A 12,702-nucleotide genomic window follows, 5' to 3' on the forward strand; every position below is an offset into this window, starting at 1 on the left:
CGAAGATGGTTTTCTTTCTTTAAATTTCCATTCTGAACAGCGTTTTTGAAAAGTTGCCTTTTCGGTGACCGTTTTCACCAGATACGTGTGGATGGACGGCCAAACCGTAAAGAAAAAGTTGCGTTTTCAAACGAAAACGGATACGTGTACATGGGCTTAAGGCGAGAACTCCAGAGGTGGGAAAAACAAAACGTGAAAAGTCACAGTAACTATAAGAGTTTATTTTTAAGATACAGCGTTTAAATTTTACGAAAGCACTATTCATACAATAGGTACTGCAACTGAAAAACAATTCAACTTTTGGGTCAGAAATCCATACGCCTACGCACATAGGCGTAGCTCTAACCCTTGTCACGGGTAGTCATTTTATTTTCAGAAACTTATACCTTCCAACTCAAATACGTTTTCCGATTGGAGGAGAACGTGTCACTTGCCATGGGTCAAAACTCACTAACTCTCTAGGAAAACAGCAACTTGAACTTTCGACTCGCACGTGATCAGGTCGTAATAACAATAATAATAATAATAATAATAATAAGAAGAAGAAGAAGAGCCTTCGCGAGGTTGGCTAGGGTTTGCCGCCCAACTATCGTTTGCTTAGGTTCTAGGAATCCAGACGTTTACACTGTATTTATACTACTAATAATAATACTACTAATAATAATAATAATAATAGTAATAATAATAATAATAATAATAATAATAATAATAATAACAGCAACAGCAACAACAACAACAATAATAATAATAATAATAATAATAATAATTGTCTTTGTTTCTGATAAGATAAAACTACATATCCTATGTTATACTCTCTTAAAAATTATACATGATAGAGATATTAATAAACTAATCTGAAAAGGAACATAATAAAACCTAACTAACCCATATCGTCCACCTTGAAACCGCGGCAAATTTGTGTGCCAGCCCCCGTCAAGAATATGTTTTGTTTTGCAGTCATGGCAGCTAGACGCTTTCAACTGAACAAGAACTGAAGAACACAGCTTCTTTGTGTCAAAACTAGAAATTGCTGACCAGACCACACACAATGCCCGTAAAAAATTTGGACGAACGTTCAAGATTTGTATCATTTTGCAATAAAGTCGTAATGCGACACCCGTGTATAATTTGGTTTATTTTTGAGTTGGGAGGTAACAAAATTCTTAATGAATGGGCCCACGGGAACAGTGAGTTTTGTTTCCTTTATTGAGGATCTCGGGTAAAGAAAACTCACTGTTTTCCTTGGGGCCAGTCATTAAGTGCTTATTATTGTCTTGGCAGCTATCCAATACTACCCCTACTAAGTTCAATAGAAACCGTAAACAGCATTTAAACGATTGCCTCGTTTATGCAACAAACTAAAAGATAAGTTCCAGGAATCACTTGCTATTATGAAACCACTGAACAGCACTATTCAGCTCCTCTTCCACGTACACTGCCGAACAATCAGTACATGTAAGTGAGAGCCCACAAGACCAACCCGAGACACATTCCTGTCATCGCACCGCTGATTTTCTGTGATGATGCTGAGTTGCAGTTGTTTCCAGTACAACACTTGTTGCTAGAGGAGAAAGACCAACCAGAACTAGAACCAGGGCACGATGGTCTATCGCTCCTTGTGATGTCACAGGTCTGTCCTTCGGCGCCACATCTCTTGTAGAAGACAGTTGTCGCTGCATCACCAGAACCGCATGTCAGTGTACCTTTCACACAATTTGGTGATCCTGATGGACATGTGGATTTAGTCATCTTGGAATTACAATCCTCCCAGGAATCTTTGCTTGTGCAACTGTAACAACTTAGGCAAGAAACTGAAAAAAGGCAACAAATGACGGAGTAAACTTAATACTAACAACTGGACAGTAAAACTATCGAATACCAGCGTCGGATACAAGTGTTATGAAACACACACCGGAATCGTCTTGGATTGCCCCTCGTTTACTGTTTTTAGCAACTGTTTAACTACAAATTGTTACCTGAGAATGATGTGTTATTGAGTGAGTCAGACACAGGCATACTCGGAAAAAGGAAATCAGAGTGTTGCTATCAGGAGTTGAACCTAAGACCTTGCGATTGTTAAAGATTGTCTAATTCATTTAGTCCTTTTAAGCTTATCGGTTCACGCGATTTTGTTTACTTTCTTTCATCTGCTTATCCTCGCTAAGGTTCTGTATTGCGCATGTCTTACTCGGTTCATGCTGTCTTGGCCAAAGTTCAGTCGGTATAAAGTCTTGCAAGAGCTGAGGTAACTCCAGCAGAAGTTTAGGTTTTAAGTCAATTGGCCTTTCGTATTTCCTATCAAGTATTTCTACTGTGTGTATTACATATGTAAGTGTTTTTTTTTTCCTTTGTTTTCAAATTTAGTTATAATTGATTTAGTATGTTGCACGACTTGATTTTAGCACAAGCTTATTGTTATCGTTTCCCTCGTGCATATGCAAATAAGTAGTTTATTCGAGCGTTACAAATCCATAATTATTTCACGTTATTTTAACTGTCATTTGTGTTATTAAGTATGTTTTGATTCGTATTGTTTATGCATATTTTCACTTCAGTTTTGTGACCTTTCATGTGCGGAACATTATTATTTTGATGTAGAATTGTTTTTATGCGAATTGTCGTTCCGCCCCCAAAATATCAAAAGAGTGTTTTAATTGCTTTATTTAGCCTCCTATTTAGTTGTATTTTGTAATCGTTGTTTTCAGTTTACGAGTTTTCCTCGCTGACTCGAAATAAACCTTATTGGTCATTTTCATCGTCTTCAAGTTTTGGATCTTTGTCTTCGTAAAGTAAGCCCCCTTCAATTTACGGCACGTCTTGTGGAACTTGATAGTAACTACCGTTACACCGATTACTAGTTCGGATGCTCTACCACTAAGATACAGGAGACACGTGGGAGCTAAGGCCATCAAACTAGGTTCATGTGTCAAACATGCTGCATACTGCTAGGACTTGAATGTCAAGCTAATTAATAGGTTTGGTTTTAGTCAACAATTACTCCCTACAACCATCCCATCATCATACTCGAGGGGGTCATAGTCCGCCTTAAAATAACGAGGTAAGGTGCATCCGACCATAAGAGTAGACAATACGGCGGAATGAATACAATAAACAACACAAAAGTAAAGAACTGTCAGTAGTCTTGTCAAGTCTCCATACTGTTCTTTCCTTATATTCTTCAATGCGGCCAAATCCGCTTTCAGAGGGAGGTCTTCTTGTTTAAAAACTCAACAAACGTTTAGGGCAGAATCCGATTTTTCCTGTGAATACTTATCAATTATTATCTGCGGTGGACAGATTTCAATAGACCCATTCGGCTAACGCAATGTTGTACCCAATTCAAATCCTCTGGACATGAAATGTTTTGTTCTAAGCATTTCCATATCATTTAAATGTGAATGCTACATTATAATGCGAATGCAATAAACAAAGAATCTTAACCCCGGGGGATCTGAATTGGATACAACATTGCGTTAGCCGAATGGGTCTATTAAGTCAAAAGTGTATTACAAGTATGTTAATAACCTCTTTATGCACCCGTGTCACTGTTCATCCAATAGCAGTTTTCATCATTGCAATACCAGATCGAAGCATAATATCCGTAAATCATTTGCCTCTAGAAGGAGGGGAGATTGGATTACACTAAATTTTGCTGCTGATGTTTGGAATTCTTTGGATATTTCCCTATGATAAACGCCCTCTTTAGCATCATTTGTTTTTTTTAGCTTGTAATTATTACGCGGGATGCCCTGAGGGGGCATACCGTGTCTAAAAACGGGTCGATTTCTTTTTTTTTTTTACGCGGGATGCCCTGAGGGGGCATACCGTGTCTAAAAGCGGGTCGATTTCTTTTTTTTTTTTTTTTTTTTTACGCGGGATGCCCTGAAGGGGCATACCGTCTCTAAAAACGGGTCGATTTCTTTTTTTTCTTCCTCGTAGTCACAAATCGGTACATTAATTACGCGGGATGCCCTGAAGGGGCATACCGTGTCTAAAAACGGGTCGATTTCTTTTTTTTTACGCGGGATGCCCTGAGGGGGCATACCGTGTCTAAAAACGGGTCGATTTCTTTTTTTTTTTTTTCTTTTTTTTTTTCTTCCTCGTAGCTACAAATCGGTACATTAATTTATTCATTAAACTCACTCCTCTCCTACTCGGGGTGTATTGTTCTGATTGTCTTCAACAGAAGCAGCCCCATCAAAATCCATTCTTGTCGCTTACATCGCGAGGGAGGGGACCCAATCACCCCTACCTGTGTGACGTCAACGCATCATTTGATCTATTTATCAAAAACAGATTAAATTTGGCGCCATATTGTTAACATGTTCTGGACTCAAGTGTGCCGTTTTCAAACGGAAATTTCACCATTTTGAAGCGGTGAATCGAAAGAATAACTTCTAAGAAGCACCCAACATTTAAAACGGTGGAAATTGGTAAATTCCTGGCGAGGGAATCGTGCTTTGTTTGACAGTCTTAGACCACGACGCGAGACTGAAAAGAGGTCATTGAGAAGCTTACGTTATCGCAATGGAATTCCCGCAATTTCCCTTGAAACCCGGAGTAGCGTAACACAAGGACAACATCGTAACGCGATCGTCGTGACTCAAACTATTCCATTAGCAAGGATAGTTTTATCAATCGGCGAAGCATACAGTTGGAATAAATGAATCAGCCCCAGCATCTCGCGTAATGCCAGTATAGCAGGCTTCTTGTTTTTTTTTTTTTTTTCTTCCTCGTAGTCACAAATCGGTATATTAATTTATTCATTAAACTCTCCCCTCTCCTACTCGGGATGTATTGTTCTGATTGTCTTCAACAACAGCAGGCCAATCAAAATCCATTCTTGTCGCTTATATCGCGAGGGAGGGGACCCACTCACCCTTACCTGTGTGACGTCAACGCATCATTTGATTTCTTAATTAAAAGTGCATTAAATTGTCGCGCCATATTGTTTATAACATGTTCTGGACTCAAGTGTGCCGTTTTCAAACGGAAATTTCACCATTTTGGAGCGGCAAATCGAAAGAATAACTTCTAAGAAGCACTCGACATTTAAAACGGTGGAAATTGGTGAGTTCATGGCGAAGGAATCGTGCTTTGTTTGACAGTCTTAGACCAGGACGCGAGACTGAAAAGAGGTCATTGAGAAGCTTACGTTATCGTAATGGAATTCCACACATTTCCGGTGAAAGTCTGAGTCGCGTAACACAAGGTAAACAACGTAACGCGATCGTCTTGACTCAAACTATTATATTAGCAAGGATAGATTTATCAATCGGCGAAGCATACAGTTGGAATAAATGAATCAGCCCCAGCATCACGCGTAATGCCAGTGTAGCAGGCATCTTGTTTATTCATTAAACTCTCCCCTCTCCTACTCGGGATGTATTGTTCTGATTGTCTTCAACAACAGCAGGCCAATCAAAATCCATTCTTGTCGCTTATATCGCGAGGGAGGGGACCCAGTCACCCCTACCTGTGTGACGTCAATGCATCATTTGATATATTTATTAAGGACGGATTAAATTGTCGCGCCATATTGTTTTAACATGTTCTGGACTCAAGCGTGCCGTTTTCAAAGGGAAATTTCACCATTTTGAAGCGGTAAATCGAAAGAATAACTTCTAAGAAGCACCCGACACGTAAAACGGTGGAAATTGGTGAGTTCTTAGTGAAGGAATCGTGCTTTGTTTGACAGTCTTAGGCCACGACGCGAGACAGAAAAGAGGTCATTGAGAAGCTTACGTTATCGTAATAGAATTTCAAAAATTTCCGGTGAAAGTCTGAGTCGCGTAACACAAGGAAAACAACGTAACGCGATCGTCGTGACTCAAACTATTCCATTAGCAAGGATAGATTTATCAATCGGCGAAGCATACAGTTGGAATAAATGAATCAGCCCCAGCATCTCGCGTAACGCCAGTATAGCAGGCATCTTGTTTTTTTTTTTTTTCTTCCTCGTAGTCACAAATCGGTACATTAATTACGCGGGATGCCCTGAGGGGGCATACCGTGTCTAAAAACGGGACGATTTCTTTTTCTTCGTCGTAGCTTCAAATCGGTACATTAATTTATTCATTAAACTCACCCCTCTCCTACTCGGGGTGTATTGTTCTGATTGTCTTCAACAGAAGTAGGCCAATCAAAATCCATTCTTGTCGCTTACATCGCGAGGGAGGGGACCCACTCACCCCTACCTGTGTGACGTCAACGCATCATTTGATCTGTTTATTAAAAACGGATTAAATGCATTTGGCGTGATATTGTTTATAACATGTTCTGGACTCAAGTGTGCCGTTTTCAAACGGAAATTTCACCATCTTGAAGCGGCAAATCGAAAGAATAACTTCTAAGAAGCACTCGACATTTAAAACGGTGGAAATTAGTGAGTTCATGGCGAAGGAATCGTGCTTTGTTTGACAGTCCTTGACCACGACGCGAGACTAAAAAGAGGTCATTGAGAAGCTTACGTTATCGTAATGGAATTCCACACATTTCCGGTGAAAGTCTGAGTCGCGTAACACAAGGAAAACAACGTTACGCGATCGTCGTGACTCAAACTATTCCATCAGCAAGGATAGTTTTATCAATCGGCGAAGCATACAGTTGGAATAAATGAATCAGCCCCAGCATCACGCGTAATGCCAGTATAGCAGGCATCTTGTTTATTCATTAAACTCTCCCCTCTCCTACTCGGGATGTATTGTTCTGATTGTCTTCAACAACAGCAGGCCAATCAAAATCCATTCTTGTCGCTTATATCGCGAGGGAGGGGACCCACTCACCCCTACCTGTGTGACGTCAATGCATCATTTGATATATTTATGAAAGACGGATTAAGTCGCGCCATATTGTTTTAACATGTTCTGGACTCAAGTGTGCCGTTTTCAAAGGGAAATTTCACCATTTTGAAGCGGTAAATCGAAAGAATAACTTCTAAGAAGCACCCGACACGTAAAACGGTGGAAATTGGTGAGTTCTTTGCGAAGGAATCGTGCTTTGTTTGACAGTCTTAGGCCACGACGCGAGACAGAAAAGAGGTCATTGAGAAGCTTACGTTATCGTAATAGAATTTCAAAAATTTCCGGTGAAAGTCTGAGTCGCGTAACACAAGGAAAACAACGTAACGCGATCGTCGTGACTCAAACTATTCCATTAGCAAGGATAGATTTATCAATCGGCGAAGCATACAGTTGGAATAAATGAATCAGCCCCAGCATCACGCGTAATGCCAGTGTAGCAGGCATCTTGTTACAAATCGGTACATTAATTTATTCATTAAACTCTCCCCTCTCCTACTCGGGATGTATTGTTCTGATTGTCTTCAACAACAGCAGGCCAATCAAAATCCATTCTTGTCGCTTATATCGCTAGGGAGGGGACCCACTCACCCTTACCTGTGTGACGTCAACGCATCATTTGATTTCTTCATTAAAACTGCATTAAATTGTTGCACCATATTGTTTATAACATATTCTGGACTCAAGTGTGCCGTTTTCAAACAGCAATTTCACCATTTTGAAGCGGCAAATCGAAAGAATAACTTCTAAGAAGCACTCGACATTAAAAACGGTGGAAATTGGTGAGTTCATGGCGAAGGAATCGTGCTTTGTTTGACAGTCTTAGACCACGACGCGAGACTGAAAAGAGGTCATTGAGAAGCTTACGTTATCGTAATAGAATTTCAAAAATTTCCGGTGAAAGTCTAAGTCGCGTAACACAAGGGAAGCAACGTAACTTGATCGTCGTGACTCAAACTATTCCATTAGCAAGGATAGTTTTATCAATCGGCGAACGGGATGTATTGTTCTTATTGTCTTCAACAACAGCAGGCCAATCAAAATCCATTCTTGTCGCTTATATCGCGAGGGAGGGGACCCACTCACCCCTACCTGTGTGACGTCAATGCATCATTTGATATATTTATTAAAGACGGATTAAGTCGCGCCATATTGTTTTAACATGTTCTGGACTCAAGTGTGCCGTTTTCAAAGGGAAATTTCACCATTTTGAAGCGGTAAATCGAAAGAATAACTTCTAAGAAGCACCCGACACGTAAAACGGTGGAAATTGGTGAGTTCTTAGTGAAGGAATCGTGCTTTGTTTGACAGTCTTAGGCCACGACGCGAGACAGAAAAGAGGTCATTGAGAAGCTTACGTTATCGTAATGGAATTTGACAAATTTCCGCTGATAGTCTGAGTCGCGTAACACACGGAAAACAACGTAACGCGATCGTCGTGACTCAAACTATTCCATTAGCAAGGATAGTTTTATCAATCGGCGAAGCATACAGTTGGAATAAATGAATCAGCCCCAGCATCACGCGTAATGCCAGTATAGCAGGCATCTTGTTCTTAATATTTTCCGCCTTTCTTAATTTACTCTTATTCGCTATGTTACTTAAATGTTTTTTTTTATATTTGCTACTCATTGAACTTTGTTTTTTTTTTTTGTTTTGTAATTTTTCTTTTTTAGGACCCCACTGTAAACCACTTTGCGTGATGTCGGCTTCCTCAATAAAGATTAACGTTGATCTCAAGCAAAATAACCGCGAACTGGAAACCTGCGTTACGCCATACAACAAGTTTGACTTGCTTCCTTGAGAGATGAGAACCACATATACGAACAATGCTTGGAAACTACAGATCTCCGTCTTTTTCAGTTTTACAGCTGCATGACAATTTTTTCATAAAAAGTACAGAGCTGCAACTGACCAAATTATTCAAGGTGAAAGCTATGAAAGGAGGTCGCCATGGATCCACATTGTTTGAATCACATCACGCGAAAACCACGCAAGTATCACGCCAATACTATTAATATTACGGATGCCGTCGATGCCAGCGATGCACAAAACGAAAGCAACTCCATAACTCACATGTAACTCAGGAAATTATTACGCGGGATGCCCTGAAGTGGCATACCATGTCTAACAAGATGCCTGCTATTCTGGCATTACTCGTGATGCTGGGGCTGATTCATGTATTCCAACTGTATGCTTCGCCGATTGATAAAACTATCCTTGCTAATGGAATAGTTTAAGTCACGACGAAAAAGCGGCTGATTCTAATAATTGAATTTATTTTACTGCTGTGTCTATTTCGGTTCCACTTTCCGAGCGAGATATTCCTGTGTCAGTACAAACGTCTATACAGCTAAATATATTGAATATCGAGGCAATTTGTTTCATATACACGCGTATCTGTTCGCCGCTGTGTGGTACGTCATGTTATGATCACTGCAAGAACATCCTGCCCCTGGAACTTTTCGTAGAAGGCTAGCTACGTAGTAGTAGAAGCACGTAGAATAGATACACTCCTCGTGCTATGGGCGTGTGAAGTATAAATAGATGATATCAAATACTGATAAAATTGCGTGAATTCCTCGTTCCATGAGCGTGAACAAAAAGCGAGATTTGACTTCTTGTTCACTGCGTACCGCGCACCGAATATTCAACTTGGATTAATTATTATTCTCCTTGAGATTTCACGGAAAACTAGACTTTTAACAATAGCGTACGAGTGACTACTGCTTCTCATGATCAGTAACACGTTCGTTTGATTTGACAGGCTATTCTGGAGTAAACCTTTGACTTACTTTCTGGAGGAAAGATGAGAACCACGGTTATGAAAGACACAGCAAAACAAGTGATCGCCATCGTCTTGATTTCCAACGCAACAAGTACGAATACAGCAAAGTCCCAATTGAAGCTAACAAATATCTTCGTTCTTACTTCTCCAAATGCGTTTTAATGTATGCACCAACAGCCTTATAAACAATCGTCACCTGACCAAGTCACAAGACAGGCGCATGGCCGTGTTGCACGTCATCTCTGACCAATAAGGTTATTCTATGACCATATTTACCGAAGGGTTTCCTGTTTAAGCCAGGGGCGGATTTATTGAGTAGGGGGGGGGGGGGGGGGAGGACGGGGTCTCTTTGGCCCCCTCTTTTTCTTTCACATTAAGAACACATAATGTAACACGTAATGCGTAAATAAATTCCGGTTCATCCCAGCTCGAAATTAACTTACAAATTAAATGGAAATTGGTGTAGAAAGAAACGAAAATTCATTAAAAACCTGCCGTAAATATCTGTGTTTGCAAAAACCACCGCGACAAAATAAAGTACCGGATCCTGTAGTAAAGGATCTAATCAGTACAAAATTGTAGCACAAATCACCTTAAAATGAGCAAGGCTGATTTCCCGGTCAGAGAAGTATATTTTTCCAATGGCAAGAAACGTAACAATTTAAAACAATAACAATACTTACAATTCGAAATTTAAGGTTTCTATTGTAACAGTTTTAAATTGTAACGTCTCTTGCCAAAGGGTCAGTCTCTAACATACCCGGAAGAGGAAAGGCCGTGCCTTTCGAAATATTGGTAAAATATACTTCGCTGACCATAAAATCATCAAAGGCTCAAAAACCATATCTGGCGCCACACATATCTTAACACCCCCCCTCCCCCCCCCACCCCTCACACACACACCACAGGGAGTCATGTTATGGGCTGCAAAACTGGTAGAAGAGGTAGTAGTAGTAGTAGTAGAAAATATTAACGGCAGACTGATCCCAACGGCGGAGGTGACAAGCTTGAGAGAGCAAACAACAAAAGCTAGAATAACTGAAATATATTTGTTTTTTAAAAAAATTTTTTTTTAAAAAACAAATATATTTCAGTTATTCTAGCTTTTGTTGTTTGCTCTCTCAAGCTTGTCACCTCCGCCGTTGGGATCAGTCTGCCGTTAATATTTTCTATTTGAGATAATTTGCTGATCCAGGTCTACAAGTGATCCGGCACCACTCATTGGTTTGTCGCTGTGGAATTGCAGATTTTATTGTAGTAGTAGTAGTAGTAGTAGTAGTAGTAGTAGTAGTAGTAGTAGTAGTAGTAGTAGTAGTAGTAGTAGTAGTAGTAGTAGTAGTAGTAGTAGTAGTAGTAGTAGTAGTAGTAGTAGTAGTAGCAGCAGCAGCAGTAGTAGTAGTAAAAATAATAATAATAATAATAATAATAATAACAATAATGATGATGATGATAATGATGATGATGATGATGATGATGATGATGATGATGATGATGATGATGATGATGATAATCTTTATTAAATCGATAAAAGGCATATTCAAAGTTACAAACATATCAACAAATTAACTAATTTAAAAAGATCTTGGGGGTATATTCACAAGCAAGAAAGTGAAAGAAAAATAACTAAAATCGATGTTACCATTCCGGCTGAATCATACCGCTAAGTCATAGTAGCGGTTTTTATTTGCTTACACTGCTTTTATTGGAGATCAATGGTTTTCTGATAACAACTAAGAACGTGCCTCACTCCAAATACTCTGCCAAACACTTGTGTGTGCAGCCAGGCATACATTACTTTGATTACATAAATAGGCCACAAAGAAAACATGATATTGAATGTGTGTTAATAACAAAGTCACACAACTTGGAAAAGACAGAAAAAGAATAAACATCTGCTTCAACACCCGTGATGGGTTTTACTTGTTAATACTGCTTTATTGGAGATCAATGGCCAGGGGCACCCAACGGATCGTTTCGGTAAATTATCTGTTCGGAAGGCCCTTAATCCCCTACAATCTTCTAAGGAGAATTTTCACCACGAACTAAAAGATAAAAATATTATAGCGCTACCTAAAATGAACCTATAGAGCTTTAAAGCCACTTCAGATCGCCTAAAATAACGTTTCAAAGGATCTGAGAGAAAATTGTCGTTGGGTGCCCCTGAATGGTCTCCAGACAGCACTTAGAACGTACGTGCCTCACTCCAAATACATGTACTCTCGCAAACACTTGTGCACACACAAGTGTTTCAAGACTAGGGAACGTAAAGCAGGGACCACGGCAACGCAGACGAGAACCGGTAACTTGAAATATAAGTTTATTTCATTTGTTCTACTTCGCGATTATTTTCAACTGGTTCAACTTCTACAAACACGGTAAAAACCTTGAATTTAGTCATTTACCTTTGAGTGTTCTGCAGAGGAAGGCAAAGAAATGAACAAAAATTTAGACCGGTACTGACCTACACAGCGATTGTTTTTGCTCTGTTTTACGGCGCCGGTTGTTGTTGCCGTCGCCGTCCGGTCGTCGTTGCTTAAGTTCCCTCGTAACTATCATTGAGGAGTCAGTGAAACAAGTACGGTCTCAGCTGGAGACCATCGATCTCCAATAAAGCAGTGTTTAACAACTAAAACCCGCTACTTAGGTCTATACAGTCGGGGACTGCAGGACTCAGTCCACGCTTCAGAGTATCTTGATGTCAAATGGCCGCCGGTAGACTCGGGATTTACTCACCTACAACGTTGGAAATAGACGACATGAGCCAGTAGTAGCCGTTAATTACAATAATTTTCAGCCCATGCAGAACTAACAGAATCCTCCAACTGCTAGGCAAACGATGATGTTAAATTCCGAGCTTGAACGAAAACAACAACCAAAAAATAATTAAAGCAAAAATAGAAGAATTTACATTCGAGCTGTAATCCTTCACCACTCTATAACCTATTCCCCGACATTTTAAAAGCAAAAATATTTCTGTAAAAGATACTTACTGCTATAGCGTTTCTACAAATTTTCGAAAAACAGTGTTCGTTAAAGTCGGGTGTAATCAAGATAATTTCTCGGAATCAACGACACCGACTTACTACGTCCGCCTTTTCTAAGAAAATGAGTCGA

At 39.8% G+C, this 12,702-nt stretch overlaps 1 protein-coding gene across 2 annotated transcripts; it reads right to left on the bottom strand.

Annotated features, from left to right (window-relative positions):
* Positions 1 to 1,206: 1,206 nt before the first annotated feature.
* Positions 1,207 to 12,645, bottom strand: LOC146452159 (uncharacterized). 2 transcript variants are annotated; one of them, XM_085098159.1, is made up of 3 exons: positions 12,579 to 12,645; positions 12,322 to 12,442; positions 1,207 to 1,811 (listed from the first exon to the last, which is right to left on the bottom strand). In XM_085098159.1, the coding sequence occupies exons 2-3, from the start codon at positions 12,344 to 12,346 to the stop codon at positions 1,447 to 1,449; spliced, it is 390 nt and encodes a 129-aa protein (XP_084954285.1). In that variant the 5' UTR covers positions 12,347 to 12,442; positions 12,579 to 12,645; the 3' UTR covers positions 1,207 to 1,446. The 2 variants fall into 2 exon arrangements, with proteins under 2 accessions (XP_084954285.1, XP_084954284.1); XM_085098158.1 differs by lacking the exons at positions 12,322 to 12,442; positions 12,579 to 12,645 and adding an exon at positions 9,596 to 9,750.
* Positions 12,646 to 12,702: the final 57 nt, after the last annotated feature.

The sequence above is a fragment of the Pavona decussata genome, unplaced genomic scaffold (assembly GCF_977016875.1).
Source record: "Pavona decussata unplaced genomic scaffold, jaPavDecu1.1 SCAFFOLD_377, whole genome shotgun sequence".
Taxonomy (NCBI): Eukaryota; Metazoa; Cnidaria; class Anthozoa; order Scleractinia; family Agariciidae; genus Pavona; species Pavona decussata.